Source organism: Opisthocomus hoazin, chromosome 6 (assembly GCF_030867145.1).
Source record: "Opisthocomus hoazin isolate bOpiHoa1 chromosome 6, bOpiHoa1.hap1, whole genome shotgun sequence".
Classification (NCBI taxonomy): Eukaryota; Metazoa; Chordata; class Aves; order Opisthocomiformes; family Opisthocomidae; genus Opisthocomus; species Opisthocomus hoazin.
Genome location: NC_134419.1, coordinates 75,443,734 through 75,468,367, shown reverse-complemented (window position 1 = coordinate 75,468,367; position 24,634 = coordinate 75,443,734). Strand labels below are relative to the sequence as shown.

At 47.9% G+C, this 24,634-nt stretch overlaps 1 protein-coding gene across 1 annotated transcript in view; it reads right to left on the bottom strand.

The window, feature by feature from the left end:
- Window positions 1–24,376, bottom strand: part of HTRA1 (HtrA serine peptidase 1) — a 34,995-nt gene extending 10,619 nt beyond the window's left edge. Inside the window, exons 1-3 of the mRNA XM_075423877.1 lie at window positions 23,902–24,376; window positions 7,899–7,998; window positions 7,361–7,565 (exon numbers count right to left, since the gene is read on the bottom strand). Of these exons, the coding sequence (XP_075279992.1) occupies window positions 7,361–7,565; window positions 7,899–7,998; window positions 23,902–24,355 (759 nt within the window). The 5' untranslated portion in view covers window positions 24,356–24,376. The remainder of the gene's footprint in view (window positions 1–7,360; window positions 7,566–7,898; window positions 7,999–23,901) is intronic.
- Between the last annotated feature and the right edge of the window lie 258 nt (window positions 24,377–24,634).

The following is a 24,634-nucleotide window of genomic DNA, read 5'->3' as shown; positions in this document are numbered from 1 at the left end:
CTACAAATGTAACTAAAGCATTCGATTTGTCATATTCAGTCAACCAAGAGAATTAATTTTTACCTGTTACATAGCACACACCGTGGGGATGGAACGAAAGGACCACCTACATGGGTATCTATCACACTTCAAATACGAGGAGGATGCTGAGCACAGCTGAAAACAAGCTCCAGGGTCTGGAAGCCTACACGGTACATGAACGTCAGGGGGGTCTGCGTACTGCTTGAAAGGCTATTCCTTACGACTTCGCAGTGCGGTGCAGAGCGCATTAACAGCGCCGCAAGTAAATACTCTCATCAGTGCCTCTGCAAGTAAATGCCATCAAGAATCAGTCATGATGAATATATGCATTGAAGTGGCTTTAAATTTTGGCTTTTCTCTCTAGAAAAGCTTAAAAATAACCACATCCAGAACAAAACTTTCCGTTATCCAAAAAGCCCAAGTATTTACTTAAATTGTAGAGGTGGTTTTGAAGTGAATTCAGTGAAAACCCGGTAAAACTCCCTGGGCACCAAGCGATCGAGTGGGACGCGTGTCCTGCTGCTGCCCGCAAGCGGAGCGCTGGAAAGGCAGGGCCAGCGCTCACAGCAGCGCTCCTCACTAGGACGGGATCAGAGCACCCTGCCCGCGCCCTCGCACCCTCCCACCGGCAAGCTCCCGCTCGGAAGTTAAGGCAGTCCTTGTAAACCCAGTTTAAGTGCTTGAGTCTAGGGCCCTTAATAACTACACTTAATTAACGGGCACTCTTCAATTTTACATAACGTCTGATGATCATCGGGATGACGTAACGACTGTTACAACTCGTGATTCTCTTCGGTTAACTATAGATTTGCCACAATAGTTAATTAAAATCCCAGGCGAACGAGCATGCCTTGCAGCACAATGAACTGGGAGCCAGAAACACCCAGCACCTAATCCCAGCTTTCCCAGTGACTCACTGCACGACCTTGGGCAACACATAGCGTCTCTTCTTTCCCTCCGTTTATCATTTGATGAAGCCTCGGGGCTCTGCTGGGATCTGTGTTTACTCAATAAAACAAATCTGCAAGCAGGCATTCTGCAAGCACACAGAAATAGGACTAAACATGCAAACCCGTAAGTGGCACATGACTCACTGTTTACACCCAGCCAGACAAAGAGCCATTAATTAGTGTTAATATTTTAAGCCTTTCTCAGCCCAAAGGGCTGCAGACATTTTTATATATGGATTTGCCTCAAACCTTGAATAAACATAACTCCCACGAAACGGCCAGCCACACACCACCACAAGAAACGGCTTCACGCAACGAGAAGACGCAGCTACCCCGTGGGTGGGAAGCAGCAGCTTGGCATGGGAGACTGGGACAAGTCTAGAAGAACAACACCATCAGCCAGGAGCCAGACATTCACCTGATGTACACCAGCACCACAGAATCACAGAATAGTCGGGGTTGGAAGGGACCTCTGTGGGTCACCCAGTCCAACCCCCTGCCGAAGCAGGGTCACCCACAGCAGGCTGCACAGCACCGCGTCCAGGTGGGTCTTGAATATCTCCAGAGAAGGAGACTCCACAACCTCCCTGGGCAGCCTGTGCTCCGTCACCCTCAGAGTGAAGAAGTTCTTCCTCATGTTCAGCTGGAACTTCCTCTGCTTCAGTTTGTGCCCGTTGCCCCTTGTCCTGTCGCTGGGCACCACTGAAAAGAGCTTGGCCCCATCCTCCTGACACCCACCCTGCAGATATTTGTAAGCATTTATAAGGTCCCCTCGCAGCCTTCTCTTCTTCAGGCTGAACAAGCCCAGTTCCCTCAGCCTCTCCTCGTAGGACAGATGCTCCAGTGCCCTCATCATCCTCGTAGCCCTCCGCTGGACTCTCTCCAGTAGCTCCTCATCTTTCTTGAACTGGGGAGCCCAGAACTGGACACAGTACTCCAGATGAGTCCTGACTAGGGCAGAGTAGAGGGGGAGGAGAACCTCCGTCGACCTGCTGGCCACACTGCTCTTGATGGCCCCCAGGATCCCATTGGCCTTGTCACTTGAATCAGGTAAAGTAAGTGGAGCCTTGACAAATCAGCTCTGAAACTAAAAGGAGAGGCAGTACGTAACCACCACCCGGCACGGCCAGTGCCGCAGAGAAATAAAACCCAAGAGACAGACGACTATAACCAGTAGGTGTTTCAGCTGGAACTTCTTCATCCATGAAGTAAGTAGATCTGTCTCCGTGTCGACACAGAAAGCAAGCGAATCCCTTCTCTGCTCTGTAACCCCCTTCGTCTGTGGAAGGAAGATCACAAATTTGCAGGAAGCAGTTTGATACACTGATTAAGAGGAGACAAACATTCAGAGTTCCATTTGTGTCAAATAGCAAGAGATTTCCTTCATGGTTTTTACTTTTAGGTAGAAAAGCAACAGATGCCTGTACGGTACGCTATCTGGCAAAACATGCAACTTCCCTGAGAATTGCATTTCTGTTCTCATTAACGAAACTATTCAACTTTCAGAATACGTTATGGCAAAATACAAACACAGGCCATGAGCATAAAAAAATGTGGAGTATCATCTATAGTCTAGAAACGGCTTGACAAAACGCCAAAGAAAATGCAAAAACCCAAGCTGAATGCATTACAAGCCTCCGAAAGTATTTCTTCTATAGTTAGAAAAACAAAACTGAGTCTCCTTATCTAAATATGGAGCATGGGAAGCTGGCAGAAAAAAAATAAAAAAGGACGAAGCGTTGTTTTGCTATGTCACCAGGATTTCAATTACCTGGCAAGATATTGCTGTTCTCCCTTAAAATAAAATACCCTGGTGTTGGCAGAGCCACGCTGGAGGTGTGTGAGCGTCCTGCTGCGTGGGGAGCGGGGCCGGCACATCGTCCCCACAGCAAGGGATCCTAGGAGCTGGAGATGGCAGGAAACCGCTGCTTCCTAAACTGGTGAGCAAACAGGAGTTAACATCCAAGCTTTTTACAAGCTGTTTCATTTCTCTGGGTCCTGAAGACTTCTGGAACCAATATGTGGGCTCCCTCAGGCGCTTGAGAGGAAGCAGCGTAATATCCAGCGACAGATTTCAAAGTAAGATCGCATTTTAGAAAAGGCACTTACATCTGGTATTCAAGCAGTTTGGTGTTTCGAAATGCAGGCTATTAAGATATTGATACACGAAGAGGAAAGTTTGCTTTCCTGCCTCCTCCAGTTTGTACACACAAGGGAAGAAAAAGCAAATTCCCTCTGACCACGAAGATACAGAGGCTGCATTGCCTCACGAAACCACCGAAGGAATGAGGGCAGAAGGTCTTGTTGATTTATAAGTGTCAAACTAAGTGGTTATTGGTTAGATGCAGGAAAAACCTTAAGTAAAAGGGCTGAAATACCACCGCAAATTAGAGATCGGTCACAAACCCACTACTGCTCCATCACTTCAATGCCAAATCCCGCCCGGGACACTGAAGCCAGTAACTGGTCACACTGAGGCACAAGAATCTTCAGATCCTGGCATGTTTTCCATAACATAGATGCTATTTCAGAGTCGGTGGCAAGCGTCTCCTAGCTGGTTTTTATGCATGTAGGAAGAAGATACACCTCACAGTAAAGCCATCCACCGTGCTCCCCTCTTCCGCACTCGCTGCCAAACCATAGGCACCTGCCACAGAGATCCCTTCTGCGGGCAGAGTCCAGTTTCCAGGGGTGAAAGGGGTCTCCAGGCAAAAGCCACCTCCACTTTCCACCACTTTTGGCTTCCAGCTTTGATATGGGTGAGGACACAGGGCTCTTTTATACCTCTGCCTGCAATTAACCCTGATGTTGTCCATTAAACCACCATAAAACTTTCTCTCCTCCTGCTGGTGTTTACAGTTTTCAGCAGCTATATCACACATTCTCATTTAACAAGGTAGTTATTTGTCTGGAGATGGATTTCATAATCTAGTTCTGCCAGCTCAAAAGCATCTGCTTGCTTTGGAGTGTTGTGCAATGTTTTTGATGGATCTCAGGCTTGCTGCAGTATCACGCGTGCCACACAGGATGGATTATTTCACCAGCCTTTGCCAAATCCAAATTTTTCTAGGGCAGTTTTATAAATTTTGCATGCTCATGTCCAAATTGTCTGCAACCACGCCGTTTCTTTCTAGTACTGCTGTCTCCTCCGAGCTGCTTGCATCTGGAAGGACAGTCACATTGCATTCACGTTTACCATTCTTGACTCCAATCTCGCCTCCCACTTCCAGCACTTCAGCAAACAGTTGTGTCTCACTACGGACACGAGAAATACAGATTCTCTCTTTGATAGACTGTAAAAAAAGTGTACCTTAGGATCAGAAGAACAACTCCAATATTTCTGTTCCTCGTTGACTGCAATATGTTTTTCCATGGAGAAGAATTTAATCAGGGAAACGGTTCATCCTCACTGGTGCCCAGATTTTATCACCCTCTTTCATTTCCTATTGCACTCAGCAAAGCCAAATTAGTTCTAGCAAAGTCTTTGGCCAGATGTTCACACCTTGAAGTAAAACAGCATGCAGGCTGCTGCAAAATCTTCACCGTTTTAGGAATACCAGCTGACAGCCTAAACTCCTGCTTCAAGCCCAGCTCTGTGGTTAGGAACAGAGGGATTCTCCATCCTTCATTCCTGCCTTAACTTGCCACACAAAAACAAAAGAAAAAAAAATTTCTGCATCTTTGATGCCACCTTCAAATAATCTATTCAAAAGGAAGAACTTCACCTCTTACTTCAGAAAAATTCTTAGGGATGGCTTTCATGCCATATCCAGATTTTTAAAGGGTTATTCATTCCATCACTTCTTTAGTCATCAGATACATTTCAACTTCGACAAATTATTACCTCTGTGATTTTAAAAAGCCTTTTATTAATCTGGATGATTGCAAGGCATTTCAGTACAAAAAGCAAAGGTCAAACACCGAACTTGAATGGATATATAAAAATGTCACATGAAAGTTCAGCCAGAAAATCAACTTCTCAGCTGACTGCGTTTCCATTTTAACCTTTTGTGAACACTTCACATTTTGTGTTTCTAATTCTCCCAGTGTAAAGCATCATCTGTCCTGTGAACAGAGGTGCCTGAGGCCTCACCTTGGATTGGGATTTCCCAGTGCCACGTCACTAGAGCTAGCTGGAAAGCTGCTCTCCCATCCCAGGAAAAAAACACGTGATACATGAAGTTTTTCCCAAGTCTTCTCAAAATTATCCTGAGAGGCAAGAAGCAGGGGCCAGTGGGGAACGACACACCAGGTACTGGGTTGTAGTACTGATAGGACACTTACCAAGGGTGTGTCAGACCAAGGGTGTGTCAGACCTAAGTTCATATCCCTATTCTACCTAATTTAGAGCAGAGATGTGAAATTTGCTCTCCTGCTGCTAAGCTGACATTACATGAGGAAGACAGCGGGGGCCTGCTTGCCTCCTTCTGCAAGAGCTCAGCCTCCAGGTGCCGAGACACTTCCCAAAGTTCCATTAAAACCAACCCTTTTCTCGTAGACAACTGAGTATTAACGGATCAGTCCCTCCCCTCTCCAGCCCCAAAAAGAAAAATGGAGCTGATTTGGCTCTAGATAGCTCTAAGACAGCAAAAGTTTCCTGCCTTTCGGAATTTGCAGATAGACAGATATAAATGAATCTGGCTGCAATGCTGACATGCTGTTTGCAAACCAGGGACATAACCACATTCAAAAATTAAACCGATGGAAGATGATGATGATTATTATTTAATTACACAGAAGGAATTTTTAAAAATGAAGAGCATCTGCCATCTTGCAAGTCATAACTAGAATCGCCAGTTCCAGTCCTGTTGAGCAGCCGTTTCCACCACAGGCAGCTCAACTGGCTGCATTCTCTTTTTTCCAAGCTGCTTCCAGTCTTCCACGTTCTCCCTTCCCACAAGCAGTCTACTGGGGAAATTCTGGAGCCATTTCTTGAGGCAATCAAATAACATAAAACTCTTTGTCTGCTCTTTTCTGAAGCCTCCAGAACAATCTGTCACATCAGCTCAACATCTCCTCTCCCTGATTCCGAAGCCCACCTTCCTATAACCTGAAGGTCTCTCCTCCTCACCATCCTTTTCTGGTCTACTTTCCCTACCACGTTGTGCTTTGAATTTGAAATCGCTTTTCCAGCTGCCCTTCACTCCCTGTCATATCCTACTCAGCCTAACGCTGGCAGTTTTCATCCTGGGGAGCTTTCCTTTTGCTTTGTTACTGCAGGTCTGCTTTTGCTTATTTTAATACAAAAATGAAAAAGTAAGCGATTGGTAAACATGTAAATAGGTTGCCTCAGGAAAACAGAAGGAAAAACAACATGGCAAAAAAACAATCTTGGTATTATTACGTTTTTTTATTGCTGTTAAGCAGCTTTTAAATAAGAAAAAAAAAAAAGAGTTTTTAAATACAGAAGTAGCAATGGAGCAGCAGGACCACTTCATATCTTCGGCCATCCAAGAGCTCTGCATCAGATGTCTGATCTAGTCATGAACTCTGGCACAAACACTTTTGACCTCACTGGGGAATAGGTCTGAACTAAAACAACACTGCAGGATCTACACATTTTTGAGTCATGTGTTTTAAATGAAACGTTCTCGCCCGTTAAATTTGAAGGTCGTTAACTAACCGTCCAAACAAGGGAAACCAAGATGAGCAGCACCCCAAGCAATCACACGCAGCTAATTGCGTCTACATGACACAGAAATATTTCGACACAATGTCCCACTTGTGCTACGCTGTCGACGTGTACGGAACTGCATGACAGCTTTTCTGCTGCTGCAGGAGGCAGAAAACTGCTGACAGCCGTACGTTTGACGTGGAGGAAGACCGTGGATGGGAAGCTGCATTCCTGTCCACTCCGAAAACCATTTGCCATGTCAGAGCATCTTTCCAAGCAGGCTTTAATTTGCTTTTTCAAGATGCGTCCTGAGATGTTTTCCCGTTTTAGTACCCACATCAGTGCAGTATAGGCCTTCACGGGCACAAATGCCTCTTCTAAAAGCAATTAGTGACTGCAGTATAGGCACACGGGATAGAGTAATACATCCCTCTACATACCACAAGAGAACAGCCCTATTTCTGCTCAGAGGGAGGCAGTTACATTAGCCAATGTGCGTGTATAAACCAGCCAGGAAATGATGTTGGTTTTTATTTTAAGGGTGCATACAAAAGTGCAACATACTTGCTTGCACTACACTGAGAGGTGATAAAAATAACCACTACCGACCACAAACTTGGCTTTTAAGAATACGCATCACCTAGCTCAAAGATTCTCTAGAACTCAGGCTGCTAAACTGCCAGTCTTTCCTTCAACCACGGAAATTAGCAATAGCTTTTGGAAAGGAGGATACTAAATTAAGAGGATTAAAATGTGTCTTGCTTTAAGGACTCACCTGAGAATCTATTTTAATTAGTGCAATGTCAGCTTTTTCATCAACATCTTTAATTTTAGCTTCATATGTTTCACCATTCTTCAGTTCCACCTTCACCCGGTTTTTGTTGGTGACAACGTGGGCATTTGTCACTATCAGTCCGTCTTCTGAGACGATGAACCCTGAACCACTGGCAACAGGAATCTCCCTCTTCGAATAAGGAAGTCTAAAAGACATGGGAAATAAATATTTATCGCTGCAAAAAGTTGAAAGATTACAAATCGTCCAAATAACACACAGCCAAATACGAGTTTGGTGGGTTTTAGCACTTTAGGATAACTGCTGCTATTTACCGTCACTAAGAAGATAATGCACAGGCATTAGTTTAACTACTTTTTTTTTTTTGCCAGGACTCTCAAATTATCTTTAATTCTTAGGCATGACAAATTATTTATCATCTCAAAAAACTCTTTGCTATTACATAGCATCAATCAACATTCCTGGCACAACAGCAGCCGTTTTCAAGAATACAAAAATCAAAACTGGGCATCTTGTTTACTTGCGAAATAATTCAATGTGAACCACAGCAGGAGCTATCTTCTCCACCACATCTGCAATAAAGTTGTATTTGTGCCGCAGGCTATTAGGATGTTCTTGGCCTGAAATAGAAACAGAAAACAGGTCATGAGTTCTTCAAGTGACATGAGAAGGGTCATTGCAAAACACCTGAATTAAAAAAAGCTCCAAGTGGATATCTTTCCCCTCCTTAAAAGTCATCTGCAGCATAACCCCTGCCCCCAGATTTCCCTCCTGGCTCCGCACAGGATATCGCCAGGACAAACGGATCCATGAAACCTTCGCTTTTCAGGCAGACGCCATCAGGCCCTGGGGCTCAGTCCATGCCCACATTGCCCCACCCTGCCTTTCTGAAAGGGATTTTCTACTCAGATGCCTCCGTTTCTGCTCTCACCTCTCTTCTGGATGGTCTATTCAGCTGGTATGGTCTTCTCCGACTCAACAAACAGGCTCTGCTCCTCCACCAAAACCCGCCTGCTCGGCGGTTTTCAGAGGCTCACGCTGCTGCGTTTACAAGACGCGGAGGACAGCCAGGTTCTAACCCTGGTGTGAGCCCCAGCAGCTGCTCGGGTGCGAGGTCTCTTCCCTGCAGCCTGACGCACCAGCCTCTGCTGGCACCTAGGCATGGCGCGCGTTACATACGCTCTACACAGCCTTGCTCAAGGCACCCTTTCCACCGACACCACCAGTGGTCCATCAGCTCCATGGAGGAGTAGAACCCACGTACTTTGTGGTTACTGAACCACTCTCCAGGCTATAAAACACAAACGCACGGGAGAACAACGGGACCGCAAAGCTCTGCATTCGTGGGCTCTGCTGTAACACAAAGGCTCGTGGTCACCGAGTATTCAAGAGAGGTCAATGGGATTTTCAAAGGGAACTGGATACCAGACTCCTATTGTGGCCAACAGAAATCCTCTCCACACCATCAGATGCCTACAAATCTCCGGGGTGGGGGCAGGGGGGGAATCACAATTCTGACACAGCTTCCCCTTCCCAAGTAGTTTGGGGGACAAAACTTCTTTTTCTTAAATTGGGACTGACTAAGCAACTGGAACACCCCAAAGAGTTCTTCTGTATTTCCCTAGGGGCAAGAAACACCCTTTGGTTTTGCTGGTCTTTGCAGTCTATCTGATGCACCCATCTTGTGCTATAAAGGCACAAGCCAAATCTGCAGTTGACTTTCAGATGAGCATTAATGTGCTCTGCTGCTCCCACCCACCCTTGCCATTTGGCTTCTAAATCCGCCCAGAGATTAAAGCAGTAAGCAGCTTGTGGATGCTGCGCGTGCCCGTGACGGTGTAACAGGACCGTTTATTTGCAGAATCGCGGTAGGAGACACAGAACTGTCCTATAAAAACATCCCAATCCCAATACCCGAATGACCTTCACTATCTGAAAACCAGACTGGAAAACTATGCTAATTTTTAAGTACCTACTGGAGGCAAAAACCCACGGCAGGAGATTCAGAGGAATGATTTGGGAACAAAACATTGGTGCTCTTAATACTGACCAGACACTGGTCTGATTTGTGGGTGAAGAACAAGGTTTCAGGCGACTTACCAACGCGTACAGTACCCTCATGAGCTGGGCGGATGCTCACCCAAACACTATCTGACCACAAAACGTTGTTTTTTCCCATTTGTACCCTGGGAAGCATCTCAAGGGCTTTTAAATGCGAACAGCAGCCGCACCATGTAACCAGCTATGCCGTTTCAGCTCGCAGTTCAGAGACGTTCACCCGCTCTACGAAGCGGGAACGCCGATCAGGGAACTTGTGTCCTCACCCTACTGTTTTCCTCAAAAGCATTCTGTGCTTTGTCTGACTTGCACCTAAGCCAGAAAGGCGTAAGGGCTTGCTAACTGACAAACATCGATGTACCAAAGGGTTTACCTTCTCTTGATTAGAAATACCCAGCATCAAATGAACCACGTCATCGCCACAAAGCTGACAACTGTAAACGGAGTCTTTTGGAAAACTGGTAGGAAAACGAGAACTACAGCTTGGAGGTATTCACTCGCACTAAATTGGAGCTTTGACACATGATCAGATCGGATTAACGCGACGCTGGGATAAAGCGCCGCAGGGCACCACTGTATCCACCAATTCTGCTTTTTGATCACCGCTTATGAAATGATTTCATCGCAGTTACAATGCCGTAGACACCCACAGGTCACATCCTGCCCTTGAAAAAGGGAGCTCCCACGGAGGAGGGAACTACGCTGGGAACACAGAGCTTTTCTTATGCCTTCGAGCTTTTTTGCATTTAGCTATTCAAGCAGAGAAAGGCTGCCTACGCCGTGCATGGTGAGACTGCTAATACTCCACCTCGGAGCTGCCTTTCCTTGGAGCCGGGGACTAGGAACGCCGAGGTTTCAGGAGCGACAGTAATTCGCGTACTGTCTGCCTCCTTGCGCAGTCCCAGACGAAGCTGCACAGTTAAAAGGTCAAAATCTCATGCTCTGAAGAAGTTAGATAATAAATACTGATTCATGGCATACTGACCTAAAAAGCTTACAACAGCTTGCCACGCCTGTGTATGGCTTATGTACCAGGAATTCTTGCATTGTGTAACACAGTTTTGCAACAGCTCTTGAACAACTGCCCGCTTCAATGGAAAACATACCTCTTTAAAGCAAAACAAACAGAAGTCAAAGGACCATTCAGATGCATTCATTGATGAATGCTGACAAGAAAAATTCCTAGCAACTGGTCTTCGCCACCATGTGACAACGTAAAATCCAAAGGCTGTAGTAAAAGTATTAATATGTTGAAAAACTCTTCTATCACTGAGAAAAAGTGTCATGGGGGAAAAAAATGAGACCAAAATGGACGTGTGCATGCACACCATTTGCCCGTTACATACATATTTAATGCTCACCATAGGTAACGGCTTTTGGGGATTACTGAGCAATGCACGTGACTGCTGAGAGGTGCACCTACCTTTCCTACAAGCAACCACCACCACATAAAGCTGTATCTTAGATCTGAATCGCCAGTAGGCACAGACTACTATGTTGAAGCCTAAATTGCCATAAAAATGTCAATAATACAAACCTAATGTGAGCAGATGCTCATTCCTCAACCACCACCTGGTAGTTTCCAGCCATCACCAGCCACTGTAGAAGACAGCAGCAAAATTCAGAACTTCTCAGGAGTTATTTTCCTCTTCTCCCTAACACACGTTTTTCCAGCTGTACTGATAGTTCAGTGTTTTAGCAGAAAATACAGTTTTTAGGAGTGGAATGGGCATCATGCAACATGGTCCAAGTTTTCAGGTTCACAGAGCTGCAGACTCTGCAGTGGTTTAGCAGACTGTGCTCGACTACCCAGCAACGAAAAAGCGACAGTTTTAATTTGGATTGATGACACAGTTTTGACTATTCAGTCCCCACTGCCTGTGCAAGCTGCTACATACAGCTAACCACAATGTAAATCCTGACTCGTAGGTACCCTGCAAGCAGGTGGGTTGCATTTTCATTCTGTTCTTAAATTAGTCCCCAAAACACAGATGTCCCTGTTAAAAACTTCTTTGGTATAACCAGTGTTGACTTCAAAAGTTACCCCAGTTTTCTGGCCTTTTTTCTTTAAACCACACCCTTCTGGAGTTTTGTTCCTAGTACAGTCTTTCCATTATTTTTTTGTTTTGTTTGGGGGTTTTTTGGTTGTTTTTTGTTTGGTTTTTTTTTAAAAAAAAACACTGAAAGGTGAGCTTGAATAAAGCTTTAATTCCTAAATATCTTCAACCTCTGATGTTCAGATCTTCACAGACTGCCCCTCTTTCTACTCATATGCTGTGATTATTTGTGTTTTGTAATGCTTTTACTGAACTACTGCACAATGCCCTAAGTGCCCATGAGCATAGTTAAGAAACCTTCACTAATGACATTATGAAGATGATTGTTCTGAATTCAGTTAATGATCAAAAACTGACTTAAAAAAACATAAATAGATTACAGCATGAAAAAATCCCACGGCAACTAATTCTTCAAGGACTTCAAAGGTGTGCTGGCTGTCAGCCCTTGAAGGAGAAGGAAAATCTCTGCCAGCAGACATTAACAGGACTAATACCAGTAAACAAACTGCTAGGAGGCAAGACAGAATACTATGCCACGGAAAAAAAAAGCACACCCGGCTGTAAACAACTGAAATAATTTGGTTTCATAAAGATGAGCCAAAATTCATATTAAGATGTAGGTTCCGACTAGGTCATTACTCAAAGTGGAATTGACGCTTTAATGCTTACATTTCATATATGCTGCTTTTGGTAATACTTTGAGCTAAACTGAAAGGATGCTTTTGAGATAGGAATCTCCTAAGAGTAACTTTTCCCCTTCAGTTGTGAGAACTGTCTCTGCTGTTCTGGAAGGTCTTCTTGGCGTAGGTCCACCTCTCACGAGAACAGCTCTTCACATAAAGCTTTAGGCACACTTAGTCAGCAATGGATCTTTTTCTAATCCAGTTTTCACGTGTTTTCCCTCTTTCAGACTCAAGGGTTCTGCTCTCACCCATCAGGACCAGCTCAGCTCTGCTGCATGCTCTGCAGCTAGTCTGTGCTACGCACCCTCAACACTCCCCTGTCTCCCTTCCACTGTCTGAAGTTAGAACCAGCACAACTATCTCATTCCATGAGACTTTTTATCCCAGATACAGGGAGGAGGCACACCCCAGCAAACACCAGCAAGTCTCTCCCTCCCAGCCTCACTCGATGTGACCACGCCAGATACCCTCATGTCCCAAGTTAAAAAGCTCAGAGTCACTCTGGAATCGAGCCTTCGATTTCTGTAAAAACCGCAAGAAACTTTCGTTCCCATTAAGAACCCCCAAAACTTCCCATGAAACAATAATCACCCAAGACAGCTGCAGCTATCGCATTTATAATTTTATAACTGTTTGAGAGGATGCTCACATGCAAATTGCAGGGAGGGTGGAGCAGCGGAGCACTGTCTCCAGGTTCAGCATTAAAGATGCTTCACACTGGAAAAGCGCAATGCCCCTGTCCTGTCCTGCCCTTCCAGGGGAACCAAATTAAAACAGCCTTTGGGTTTGCCTCACGCTCGCACCTGAGCAGCAGCACGCTCGGCCAGGAGAGCTGTTTCACCCCAGCCCTGTCCATCAGACCAGCGTCACCATCCCGACTGGTGGGGTCTGTGGTCTGGTACCAGAGGAAGAAAACGGGGCTCAGATCCAGGGATCTGTGGTTAATCCCCTTTCCCCTGTTACCTCCATAACGATCATGAGCGATTCTATGACCACCTCACGCAGTAACACAGAGTAGGAGCGGAGCCACCGCAGCCTGCCCAAGTTTATGGGCTAACTAAACGTATTAAGCTGAAAATAGATTGTTACTTCCCCCCTGTACTCGCTGCTCAACGTTATACACCAGGGTCTGAAAGAACAGCTCGGGTTTGGGTTGCTCTGCAGGACGAAACCAGGAGGACACCAGCGCTCACGAAAGCTCTGGGCTGGCAGAACCGGTGACCACTAACACAAACCACGAGCCCGTAAAGTTTTGCTTGGAGAACTTCCACCCTCCCAAACAAAACTCCAGCCGCTGGTGTTTGTACAGGCTCCCATTCATGTCATATAGGAGAACGCTAAAAGCTCTGACGCTGCTACGGAAACAAAAACTCCGGCAAATGTGCTTCGCTCACGCTGAAAATGGGGGCATCAGCAAGCGCCGCTGGAGAGAGACGTGGAAAGAGTGATGCACGCAAATCTGCTGCCACGCTTTTTTTTTTTTTAAATTACATAAAACTGCAAGCCTAAATATTCTGCTTCCTATTCAAGGATAAATTGTGTCATGCACCAAAAAAGGATATTACACAATGAAAACACTAAGAAAATAAGAAACAACATTCTACGCGTCGTAGACGATTTGCTCAAGAACAGCTTTCAGGTCATCGGAGGGAATTTTGAGAGGTCTAAACCACAGCACCTTGCTCACAAAGCTACCATGACATCAGTTATTTTTCCCCTGTGTAATCCAACGGGAAACTAAAGACACTTCTCAGATTTCTGAGAATAACGTCTGTATTACCGTGACATCCCTAAATGCAAAAATATTTTCATAGTGCTAAATAAGAGATTTCAAGCATTTTATTCTACCAGACAGTAAACTGCACAAATCTGGTATTCACTTAAAATATTTCTTGCAGCAAGATTAAAGTGAATATTTAAAGTAAAATTGCTTTTTGGCATGACTGCAAACTTGCAAAGGGAAAAATGAAGTCAATTTTTATCATCATAATATTTAGATCATCAATTCTTTCTTGGCAACCTTTAACAAGGGCTCTGTCACATGCTCCAGAGATCTTGCAAGTAACAGGCTTTGAAATTTGTATTTTCCCCTGCTAATCCAAAAGCCTGGAACCATTAATCGTAATCACTGATTTTAAACAAACAAAAAAAAAAAAAAGCTGTCTTGCTAAACAAAATAGGAAATTTATACGAATTTTGTAGAACAAGACAGCGCTCAAATCAGCGATAACACAAAACTGTTTTCAGACCAGTGTGTGGTCGCTCATATAACGAAGCACTTTTGAGTACAAAAATGAAGGTGAATAAATCCCGCATTTCAATTGATATTCTCAAGAACAAAAGCTGGCTTGATTTTTCAGGGAAAAGGGTGTGGAAGAGCCCAGACAAACCCCACCGAGCAGCCGGACGCTCCTGCTACAGCTCGGTCTCTGCGTGCATCCTATTCCCAGCTGCTGCCCACGAATTAACGCTTACCCTGAGCGGAGTTTGCGAGGGCAAGTTATTGAAAATGCAAATGTATGAATAAGTAAAGGCAGATATTGGTAACACACCAGTGACCAGGCTACTCAAAAGAGAACACCACATACGGAGCTCTTCTGCATTTATAAAACAAGACAACAATTAAAAAAAAAGGTATTTGAAGATAATTAAATTGCAAAGCACAGAGTCTTCAGAGAACTTTGGTCCAGCTTCTCTCTTAGTGTGAAACAGACCTCTCTGACATCCAGTCCCAATTCCGATTCAAGATTTTGTTGCCACTGAAAACAGCTTGGGCAACGTTTTTGGGCAATGTACCAGCAGCCTTCTTGTAGGAAGTTCCTGTATAACTTCAGATATAAAACTGAAATTTTACCCAGATGGGAACTTTTCCTACCGCTTGTCTCCAAGGCAGGTTAAGTAGTAAACGAATCCGACACAGAGTATCTTCTGTTGCAACCCAGGTACTGAATGGCTAGATAGACATCAACCGGTTGGAACATTGTGTGGAGGGAGGAATACCAAGGACGCGTGCATCTCGGTCCAAGCTGTGTTACTCCGTCTCTACGCAACTTGTGAAAAGTGATTTGAATCCTCAGTATCTTAAGGTTTATCTTTAAAACAGGCATAGCCCATATTTAATCTTATGGGAATCATCTCTGGCTTTAGCAACCCTTGCAGAACCTCAGAGGGAGAAAATATGTATATAAAAAAAAACTCTGCGAGATGCCAGAAATTCTTCTCCAGCTCCAGCGCGCTGGCTGCCCCAGCTTTGGAGCTGATGAGGCTCAGAAGGAACTTGGCACGAGCAGGGAGGGCAGGAATCCAGCGCGGAGCAACAGCTCCATCTCGCACAACGGGAACCGGCGATGCCTTCTGCAAACGGCGGCGGGAGGAAACCCGGCTTGTGCATAAACAGGCTGGAGCCCCGGGCCGGAGGAACACAGCCCTGCCAGGAGGAACACGCTGTTCCCGGAGCAGCATTGCCATATTAATACAAACACCGAGCCCGGGCTCGTCGGCGGAGCCGGCAAATTAATCGCGAGTCAGCAGCGCGCTGAGGAAGTGCCCCGCTCTGGCCGGGGGATGAGGAGCGAAGGCAGGGCGCAGGCAGATGTTCAGATACACAAAAAAAACCAAACCCAAACAAAAAGGTAAAGAGCAATTCAGGACAAGGGCAAAGACTGCTGAGCTCGGAAACATCGTTAACAGTAGTCCTGTCCGAACTGGGAACGTTAAGAAATACAAATCAGGCAGTTACGGAACAGAGTCTGCTCGATTTCCTGCAGACAGATGAAAAGAGTATTTCAGTCAACAGGTTAAAGCAGACGTGGTATTCTCTTCCCTGCAAAGGCTGAAAATATAACAGATGAGTCAGGAATAATTTCTCCTCTCCTTTTTCCAGCCCTGCTCAGTTTACGTCCCTTCCAACTCCGGTCATCGCCCTGCTCTACCTCCCAGCTCCACTCATCACAGGCAGAGAACCAGCAAAACAGCCTCAAAAACATCTATTAAGCAACAACGACGTGGTAATTCCCATATCCTACGTGTAACCAACAGCTGTCTGATCTTGAAAATTCCTCTTAACATTATAAAACCATTCAGGTCTCACTTTAAGTATGCGAGCAACTTTCCCACTGCATCTTTAGAAGAAATCCCTGCTTAAGAGAGATTTAGTTCCAGCTTCCAGGAACCCTGGTCTGAAGACACCAGGGAATAAAAACAAGCTCTTGTTTTCATGCTTTTCAAACATTTTTTTCTCTAATGAGAAACTTAAAAAAAGTCTCTTCAGATGCAAGCCTAAAAAAAGCCTCTTAAGATGCTGCTTCTCTGCGGCTGGAGCAGGCATTGATTTCACCGCTTGGCTGGGGCAGGACTCTTCTTACTGCGGCACAGAGATGATACGCAGAAAGATCAAATCCATAGAAGAAACCTCAAACCAGTAATGAAACACAAACCCCTACCGCTCTGGGGCTTCAGAGTTGTGCAATGAATAAATTCAGCATAACCACATATAACTTTGCAATATAACCGTATCACAAAAGCCACAGAATACCTACATACTGATCAAATCCCAGTCTCCGGCAGTATTTTTGACACGTGTCTCAAGAATCACCCTAAGAGCGCTCAGACTGGTTTTAGCGTGGACATCAGCAATCGATAAGCGATTGGGAAACGAACCTGGAGTAACGCCGACGGGAATTCTGCCATCCCGCTTCGAGAACCACAGCAAGGCAGAGCCGGCCACCGTCCCACCGCGCCCTGCTCCCCTGCACGTCCAACTCCTTTGAAGGGGAGCAGGTTTCTACTTCACTCTCTCAAATAGGCGTATTTTTATGATATTTAGAGTTCTAATTATTATATTCACTGCTCCCCTATCAATATTTCCCAGCCTGAAGAAGAGAAGGCTGAGAGGGGACCTTAGAAATGCTTATAAATATCTGCAGGGTGGGTGTCAGGAGGACGGGGCCAGACTCTTTTCAGTGGTGCCCAGCGACAGGACAAGAGGCTACGGGCACAAACTGAAGCACAGGAAGTTCCATCTGAACACCAGGAAGAACTTCTTCCCTCTGAGGGTGACGGAGCCCTGGCACAGACTGCCCAGGGAGGTTGTGGAGTCTCCTTCTCTGGAGATATTCCAGCCCCGCCTGGACAAGGTCCTGTGCAGCCTGCTCTGGGTGACCCTGCTTCGGCAGGGGGCTGGACTGGGTGACCCACAGAGGTCCCTTCCAACCCCGACCATTCTGTGATTCTGTGATTAACTATTTACATAGGGGCTTTTTTATCTGCACATCTGTTTTATTTTATGGCTCATCTGAATATTTTTCATATTTTATTTATAATCGGTTTCTGCTTGCCCACTTTTACTGTCAGAATGTAGAAGGAAATAAGGCTAAGCCGAGCTTCACCTTTCTAAGTGGAGGTCTACAGGCAGATCTCTGATACAGAACGGGCAGACGTGCATACGTTGTCCTGGAAAAAGGAATGAATCATCCCTTCACCACCACCAACGTTGAAGTATGAGATTCCTGGGAGGTTGTGTGGATTTTGGGGTGGGATGGTGGGAGGGGAGAGAGTTGTTTGGGTTTCTCTTCCTTCTCAGTGCTCATGCTCGGTCCACCCACTTCTTTCTCCAAAATTACTTTCTGCAGATGCAGATTGACAGATCATCGATGCTGTTTGCAGAACGAAGCCAAAACGGCAGTTTGCAAGTTTAAGAAATAGAGTAATGGAAAAGTAATGGAAAACGGAGTGGCTATGCTGGCAAGGGGCAGAAAAACGAGCAGGGACTCATAAAATCTCAGTTTGCTCTCAGCTCTGCTACTGGCTTACTGGTTGACCTTGAGCAAAGCTCTTTATCTGCCCCTGTCCTAGATTCACTATCTGTAAAACGGGATAATGACATCGGCCTCTGGAAATATATTGTAAGCTTCTCCTGATGCTCTCCTGTATAAACTATTTCAAATTTAAGACCGTCAGCTAACTTCATGCATGGTTACAACATTTCATGTATTTTATCTGTCAGTTGTTCTGTCGGGAAAAATACATGAAAATCCAATTGCCATCAGAAACATGAAGTGGGTTGTTTTTTTTTTTTCAGTTTGATGAGCTCCATCTCACCCGTATTTCTGGTAACAAGCCTGTAAAACTGGATATAGGAAACACTCGCTGCGTATCTGTCTCCCATCTCACCAGAAAGGCAGCTTTACAAGAGCAGAGAAATGGAAAGACTGAGGCAGCCTGGTAGAATTCGATGGCAATAAAACGACAGACACGAGAGTAAGGTTTTGTCAACAGAAAATTCTAACAGGGTGCCTAGAGTGTAGCTCAGCCATGACACCCAGCACGGTGCCAGTAACACGCCGCTGCTCGCACCGACACGACCAGCTCCCGCCCCGGTGCCAGCCCGTAGAGCCGGCGCGCAACCAGAGCGGAGGCTAAAGCATCTACTCACACGTTACACACGCGGGTGTATTCGTCTGCAGAGTGTGTACATACACACGCACGCGTTTTTTGTCTCCAGAAACAAGCTCCTGGCAGAGCGCTCACGATGAATGGCACAACCCAGCCGGCTTCCAGCCTCGTGCTTCGCCTGAGCAGTGCACCAGGGCAGCTGATAGCAACCCAGAAATTCAAGAGCTGCCCTGTCTGCCTGCCCGATTCATCTCTGGTCACTAAAATATGGTAGTCAAGATCTCCTCAGTTCACTAAAATTTGAAATAACTAGTCACCTGTGTCCTGTCTCACAAGTTTAACATATTCTAAGTCTCCTGCTGCCTACAGATATGAGGTCAAAATCTTCAGTTACTACAAGCTTAATGCATTATTGTACAGCCCTTCGATACAGAGGAGCTGAGACTTATTTTATTGTTACATTCTTCTCTTTGAGGCAGGCAAACCAATCTGGGAGCTACAATGACCTGCATCCAGCAGGCAAAATAAAGTCTTTTTTTTCTACATCCTGAACACAGTCTCCAAAATAATGCTAGATATTCGCCTGGGCCCAGTTACAAACGCCGTGGGACTTGCTGCCAAGTCCAGCAGGGATCCTGGAGGCCCCAGCAGTTTATGGGAGGGAGGAACGACTTTATTTACAACAAAAGTTAAGTTCCACAGTACCCCAGTTTCTATTTCTAACGTTGCTTTCTTTCACTCCAAGCGCATGTAAATTCACATTGGAAAAATATTTTCCAGCTTCTCCTATTTCTTGGGCGGCAGAGTCCTTCCTTCAGCTGCTCAGGACGCACTGCCTCCGTCACATCCACACTCTGCCTAATAAGGCTCCTGCTGCTTACTCACGGCTCTAAGCATTCCTGTCCAGCCCGCAGGTGCCTTGACATTTCAAAGCCCAGAAGATGAAAGGCTTGCATCTTTCCTGGTTCCAAATCTGTATTTAACCAACTTGACTGTTTGAAGTCTGGAGACTACGGCATTACCGCCGGCTCCCTGGGAAGGAAATCTGGATGGGGAGAGGGGAAAAGGTGAGGTTCAGCAGACAAACCACTTCTTACAGTTCCCTCCTCTCACAGTCGAATACTTGGCTTTGGAAAAGCTTTTTAATCCCACGCTTGGGAATTGGTTCTGTTCTGGAAATATGTTGTTATTTATTTCCATTGCCTTCAGCTGCTTCTTCCCTCCCTCCCCTTCTCCCGCTGCTGCAGAAGAGACAGAGGACAGTCAGAAGATAATGGCTTTCAGACCACCCAAACTCAGCAACTGAGGGAGACGAAGGCGGCTAAACAAAACTAACAGCGCTGGAGCACTTCATCGAGCATCTGGCTCCTTCACGCCTGGTCCTCCCAGGCCACGTTTACCAGACTCGACGCGTGCCAAGTGACCCGCCAAGCTCTCCCAACCCTTCTGCAGCGCGCTAACCGCGCGATGTGCCTGTTATTATCTTTGGGGAAACAGCCGAAAGCCAAGTTCATAACAACAATATCAGTTTTCCTCTTGATAAATATCTGGCTTAGGTCCCGACCTTCCCAGATTTCTCAGCCGAGTTTCCCTTCTTGCCCCGATTATTCACTCAGCCCTAGCCGCACCGCAGGCAAAGGGATGCAGCCAGATCCATCTACCGCTCTTTCCCATCCTCTGCTGCATGGATCTCATTCTTACACCTTTTTTAAGGGACTTGATTAATGGCAAACGGTCAACTGACTGCAGAGGTCCTTTCCTTCTGCCAGATAACTGCATGGAGTCACTTCACAGAATCACAGAATGGTAGGGGTTGGAAGGGACCTCTGTGGGTCACCCAGTCCAACCCCCTGCCCAAGCAGGGTCACCTACAGCAGGCTGCACAGGACCTTGTCCAGGCGGGTCTGGAATATCTCCAGAGAAGGAGACTCCACAGCCTCCCTGGGCAGCCTGTTCCAGTGCTCCGTCACCCTCAGAGGGAAGAAGTTCTTCCTCATGTTCAGACAGAACTTCCCATGCTTCAGTTTGTGCCCGTTGCCCCTTGTCCTGTCGCTGGGCACCACTGAAAAGAGTCTGGCCCCATCCTCCTGACACCCTTAAGATATTTATAAGTATTTATAAGGTCCCCTCTCAGCCTTCTCTTCTCCAGGCTGAACAAGCCCAGCTCCCTCAGCCTTTCCACGTAGGAGAGATGCTCCAGTCCCCTCACCATCCTCGTAGCCCTCCGCTGGACTCTCTCGTCACTTGGATGCAGTTTCGCCTGGTGCGTTTCAAAACACTGAGTCAGTCACTTTGCAAGGAACTGAGTTTGAGCAATGGATTTTCTTCTTCCTCCCCATCTCTGGAACTACAAAATGATGGCGTGATGAAGAGAAACAGCAAAGCCTGTACCTGTCAGTGATACACACCTCTCTAGAACTGAGTTACTGCTCAACTCACCGCTGCCCTCCCCCAAAGCAAGCAGCAATGACCTGCTTCATCTCAACCAGAAGAGCTCGCATCAGACTCCCGATACGACATCACGGGGCGAGCACGCCTGTGACAGAGCGGCGCGGACCGCCTGCGACGGATGCTGGCGTGCCGAGGACTGCCGAGGCTACCGGGAAACCACGTTCGACACAGTAACAAAAATACAAAAACCTAAAAATCTGGTTCAAAAAGGGGAAGAGGAAAGTTAGGAACTGAGAGTAACCACAAGGAACTTTCTTTTTCTCCTTACTCTGGTTAAAGGTGAGAGGACAAACCCAGGTTAGTTTATATTTTACAGCGTGAAGAGCACAACGCGGAGAGAAGGGCGCGCTGTCCTGAAACGCCTGCCAGCCTTTGCTGGGGAAGGAAGACTGGTTTAAGTGGTGTGTTGAACATCCCAAGCTTTCTTCCCTCGGTCAGCAGGAGGGGTTTAAGAGCACCAAAAACATATTTGCAGAAGAAAAAGAAAACAGCCTCCCAGCACGATGAACCTCGTAACGCAGAGTGCTGAGGTCTCGCGGCACTGACCTCACTCCTGGGCACGGGATGGTGTTTACATGGTCACGGTTTCTGCTCAGACGACGTTGAGCTTTTCATGCCTTCATCTTTTCACGGGTACCGACCCACGCCGTGCCGCCCGACGTGCGCTGAGCATCTCCCAGCACATGCTCTGCAGGCCTGACCGCCCTCTGCCAGCATCGCTCGCGTCCCTCACAGACAGCGAAGATTCCTTTTGCGAAAGCCGCGGCTCGGCAGCCCTGCCCAGCCCGGTGCAAACTGCTCGCAGGTGCTGCAGCCGCTCGTCTGCCTGCCATTCAGGTATGAAAAGCTGCAGCATCTGCTACATCCCTTCTGCACCCAGACCCGGAGCAACCTTCCCCTGCCTCTCCCGCATCCTCTCATGAACACGCCCGGTACTCCAACAGACTCACTGAGACTCACCGAAGGACAAAAGCAGCACCGTGAGTGGACTGTAGTAGATGAAAATTGAAAAAAAAACTAAAAAGTTTTACTTTATTTTGTGCAATATACACAATATTATATTTGACCAACTACTAAAGTGATGTGAAACTTCAAAACAACAAAAAAGTTGTTTCCAAACACTTTCTCTACATCCTCATTCCCTCATCTCCCTGAGCCATTACACCATATTCACTGAATTATACAGATACGTTACTCTGAAAGCATTAAAAAATATTTTACCAAAGATAATTCCATCTCTAGGTAGCAAAAGCACTCCTGAAAACGAACTCAAAATAAAATTAAAAGTTAACAACTCTAAGGAGTCACATATTAGGCAATGGCTGTTCAAAACCGTGGTTCAATCTGCCTCCAGGGAACAGTGCTTTACAGCCTGCTCTCCGTTTCTTTTTATTTTAGGTTCTTCACGTAAAGCTTTGCTTGCAGCAACGTTTGCTCTGGACGAGGGATAAACCGTGCTACCGGTCAGCTTCTCTAGCACCTTCCTTTTGTCCCCAGCGACACAGAAAATAAGCATTGCTCCAACCAGATATGCAACAGGGCAAAACGATTGTCTGGATGTGGACACGGTGTATCTGCTACAGCGCAGTTTTCCTATACGCAGCCTACGTGTTTTCGGTACAACCTACCGGAGGCACGTATCACTCTGTGGGTCAGACACAGCCCAAATTCTGCAAACGTTCAGCAGAATCGAGAAAACAATATTGGCTTCAGGAACGAAGAATAAAAATCACAAGGCGTTATATTCTACTGGAGGTCAGGAAACTGTAGCGTGAAAGCTTTAATTGTCTCCAGCGTCCGTAAATGCCAGCAATGTTCCACCGAGCACAACGCAGCTTTGAAACCGAGGGGAAAATCAGCGGTACAAAAAATTGATTGTGCTGGTACCAAAGTCGTGAACTTGATCTGTAACGTGGGCTCAGCGCTTTGCCCGAGCTCAACATACAGTCCCCACGCGTCCGAATATTCTCCAGCTGGGGGGATGATAGGGGAAAAAAAATACAGGGGAAAAAGGTGGTTTTATAGAAAGAGGTGCAGAAATGGCACAACCTACACCAGAAGAACCAACCCTCAGTGAAACAGCACTGACTGACTGACAGGTGACTACCGCTTCAGAAATAACGGCTTCATTCCCGCTAATTTTCACATGTCACCCCCGAAACGTGCCGAACGGCCGGGAAGGAACGTGCAGCCCTGACTCACAAGGATGAAGCCAGCCGGTATTAGGGGCTGCGCCTTGTTCAGCCCCTGTTCACCCCCAGCCGCGTCACGTCCTGCACTCATTGCTCCTGCCAGACCGAACCCCTCTTTTTGGGGCTGTCCAGCCCAGCATCTCCATCCGCAGAGCCCCATCACGTCCCACACTAATCGCTCTCGCCAGACCAAACCCCTCTTTTTGGGGCTGTCCAGCCCAGCATCTCCATCCGCAGAGCCACACTTCCATCACCCAGCGACGCATCTCCGCCAACACCGAGCATCCTTCCCGCAGCCCCGGGTCCCCGGGCGACACCCGAGCCAACTAAAGCAACGACTGGACGATAACGATGGCGAAGGGGGGAAGGACACTGCTAGTTAACGTGGTTACTTGTCCACAGCCGCTCCCATCCGCCACAAAACCGAACCCCCAGCCCGCAGCCAGCCTCAGGCGCGGGTTTAGTCCCGAGCACCCCGCTGTCCCCTGGCTCTGTGACCGGTAACCGAGCTCTGCTGGGCTCGGGGGCTTCCCCCCCGGCTCCAAGCGGGAGGGGACGGCTGAAGCCGGACGCGGGGTTCCCTTCCCCCCCCGCCCCGACGCTGGGCAGAGGAGCTGGCACTCGGCTGCTCACCGAGCCGAGCCCGGCCCCTCTCCCGGGTCCCCGCCGCTGGGTCCCGGCTCCCTCACCCTGCCCGCAGGCTCCGCGCTGGATGGCGATGACGGGCGGCTGGCGGAGGCGCTCGGCGCGGCGGCTGGCGGCCCGCAGCTGGCAGGGGCTGGCGTAGGTGACGGCGTCGCTGCCGCAGACCGGCTCGCTGCTGGAGCAGACGCAGCGCCCGGCGGCCGCCCGCTTGCGCACGGTGGCCGAGGCGGGAAGGCCGGCGCCGGGGGGCACGGCGCAGCGCAGCCCCTCACCGCAGGGCGGCCCGCCGCCGTCGGGCCCGCCGCAGGCCTCGCCCTCCTCCGCCCCGCAGACGCGGCAGCAGCCGCAGGAGTCCAGCACGGACCCGCCGGGGCAGGCGGCGGGCAGAGGCGGGCAGCGCGAACGATCGCAGCGCTCCGGGCAGGCGGGCGGCGGCGGGGCGGCGGCGGCGGCGGGCAGCAGGGCCGCCAGCAGCAGGCTCCAGCCCCACAGCGGCATGGCGAGGCGCGGCGACGGGCGGCGGGGCCGGGGCGCTGCGCCCGGCCGGGCGGGCCGCCGGCTTTAAGCGGCGGGGCCGGGGAGGGAGCGGGGCGGGGCCTGGGGGCGGCGGGGCGGGGCCCGGGAGGGAGCGGGGCGGGGCCCGGGAGGGAGCGGGGCGGGGCCCGGGAGGGAGCGGGGCGGGGCCCGGGAGGGGGCACCCCCCCCCCCCCCCCCCCCCGCGCCTTTTTGGGGTAAGCTGAGGCGGAGCTGGGAGACCTGGGCGGGGAAAGGCGCGGC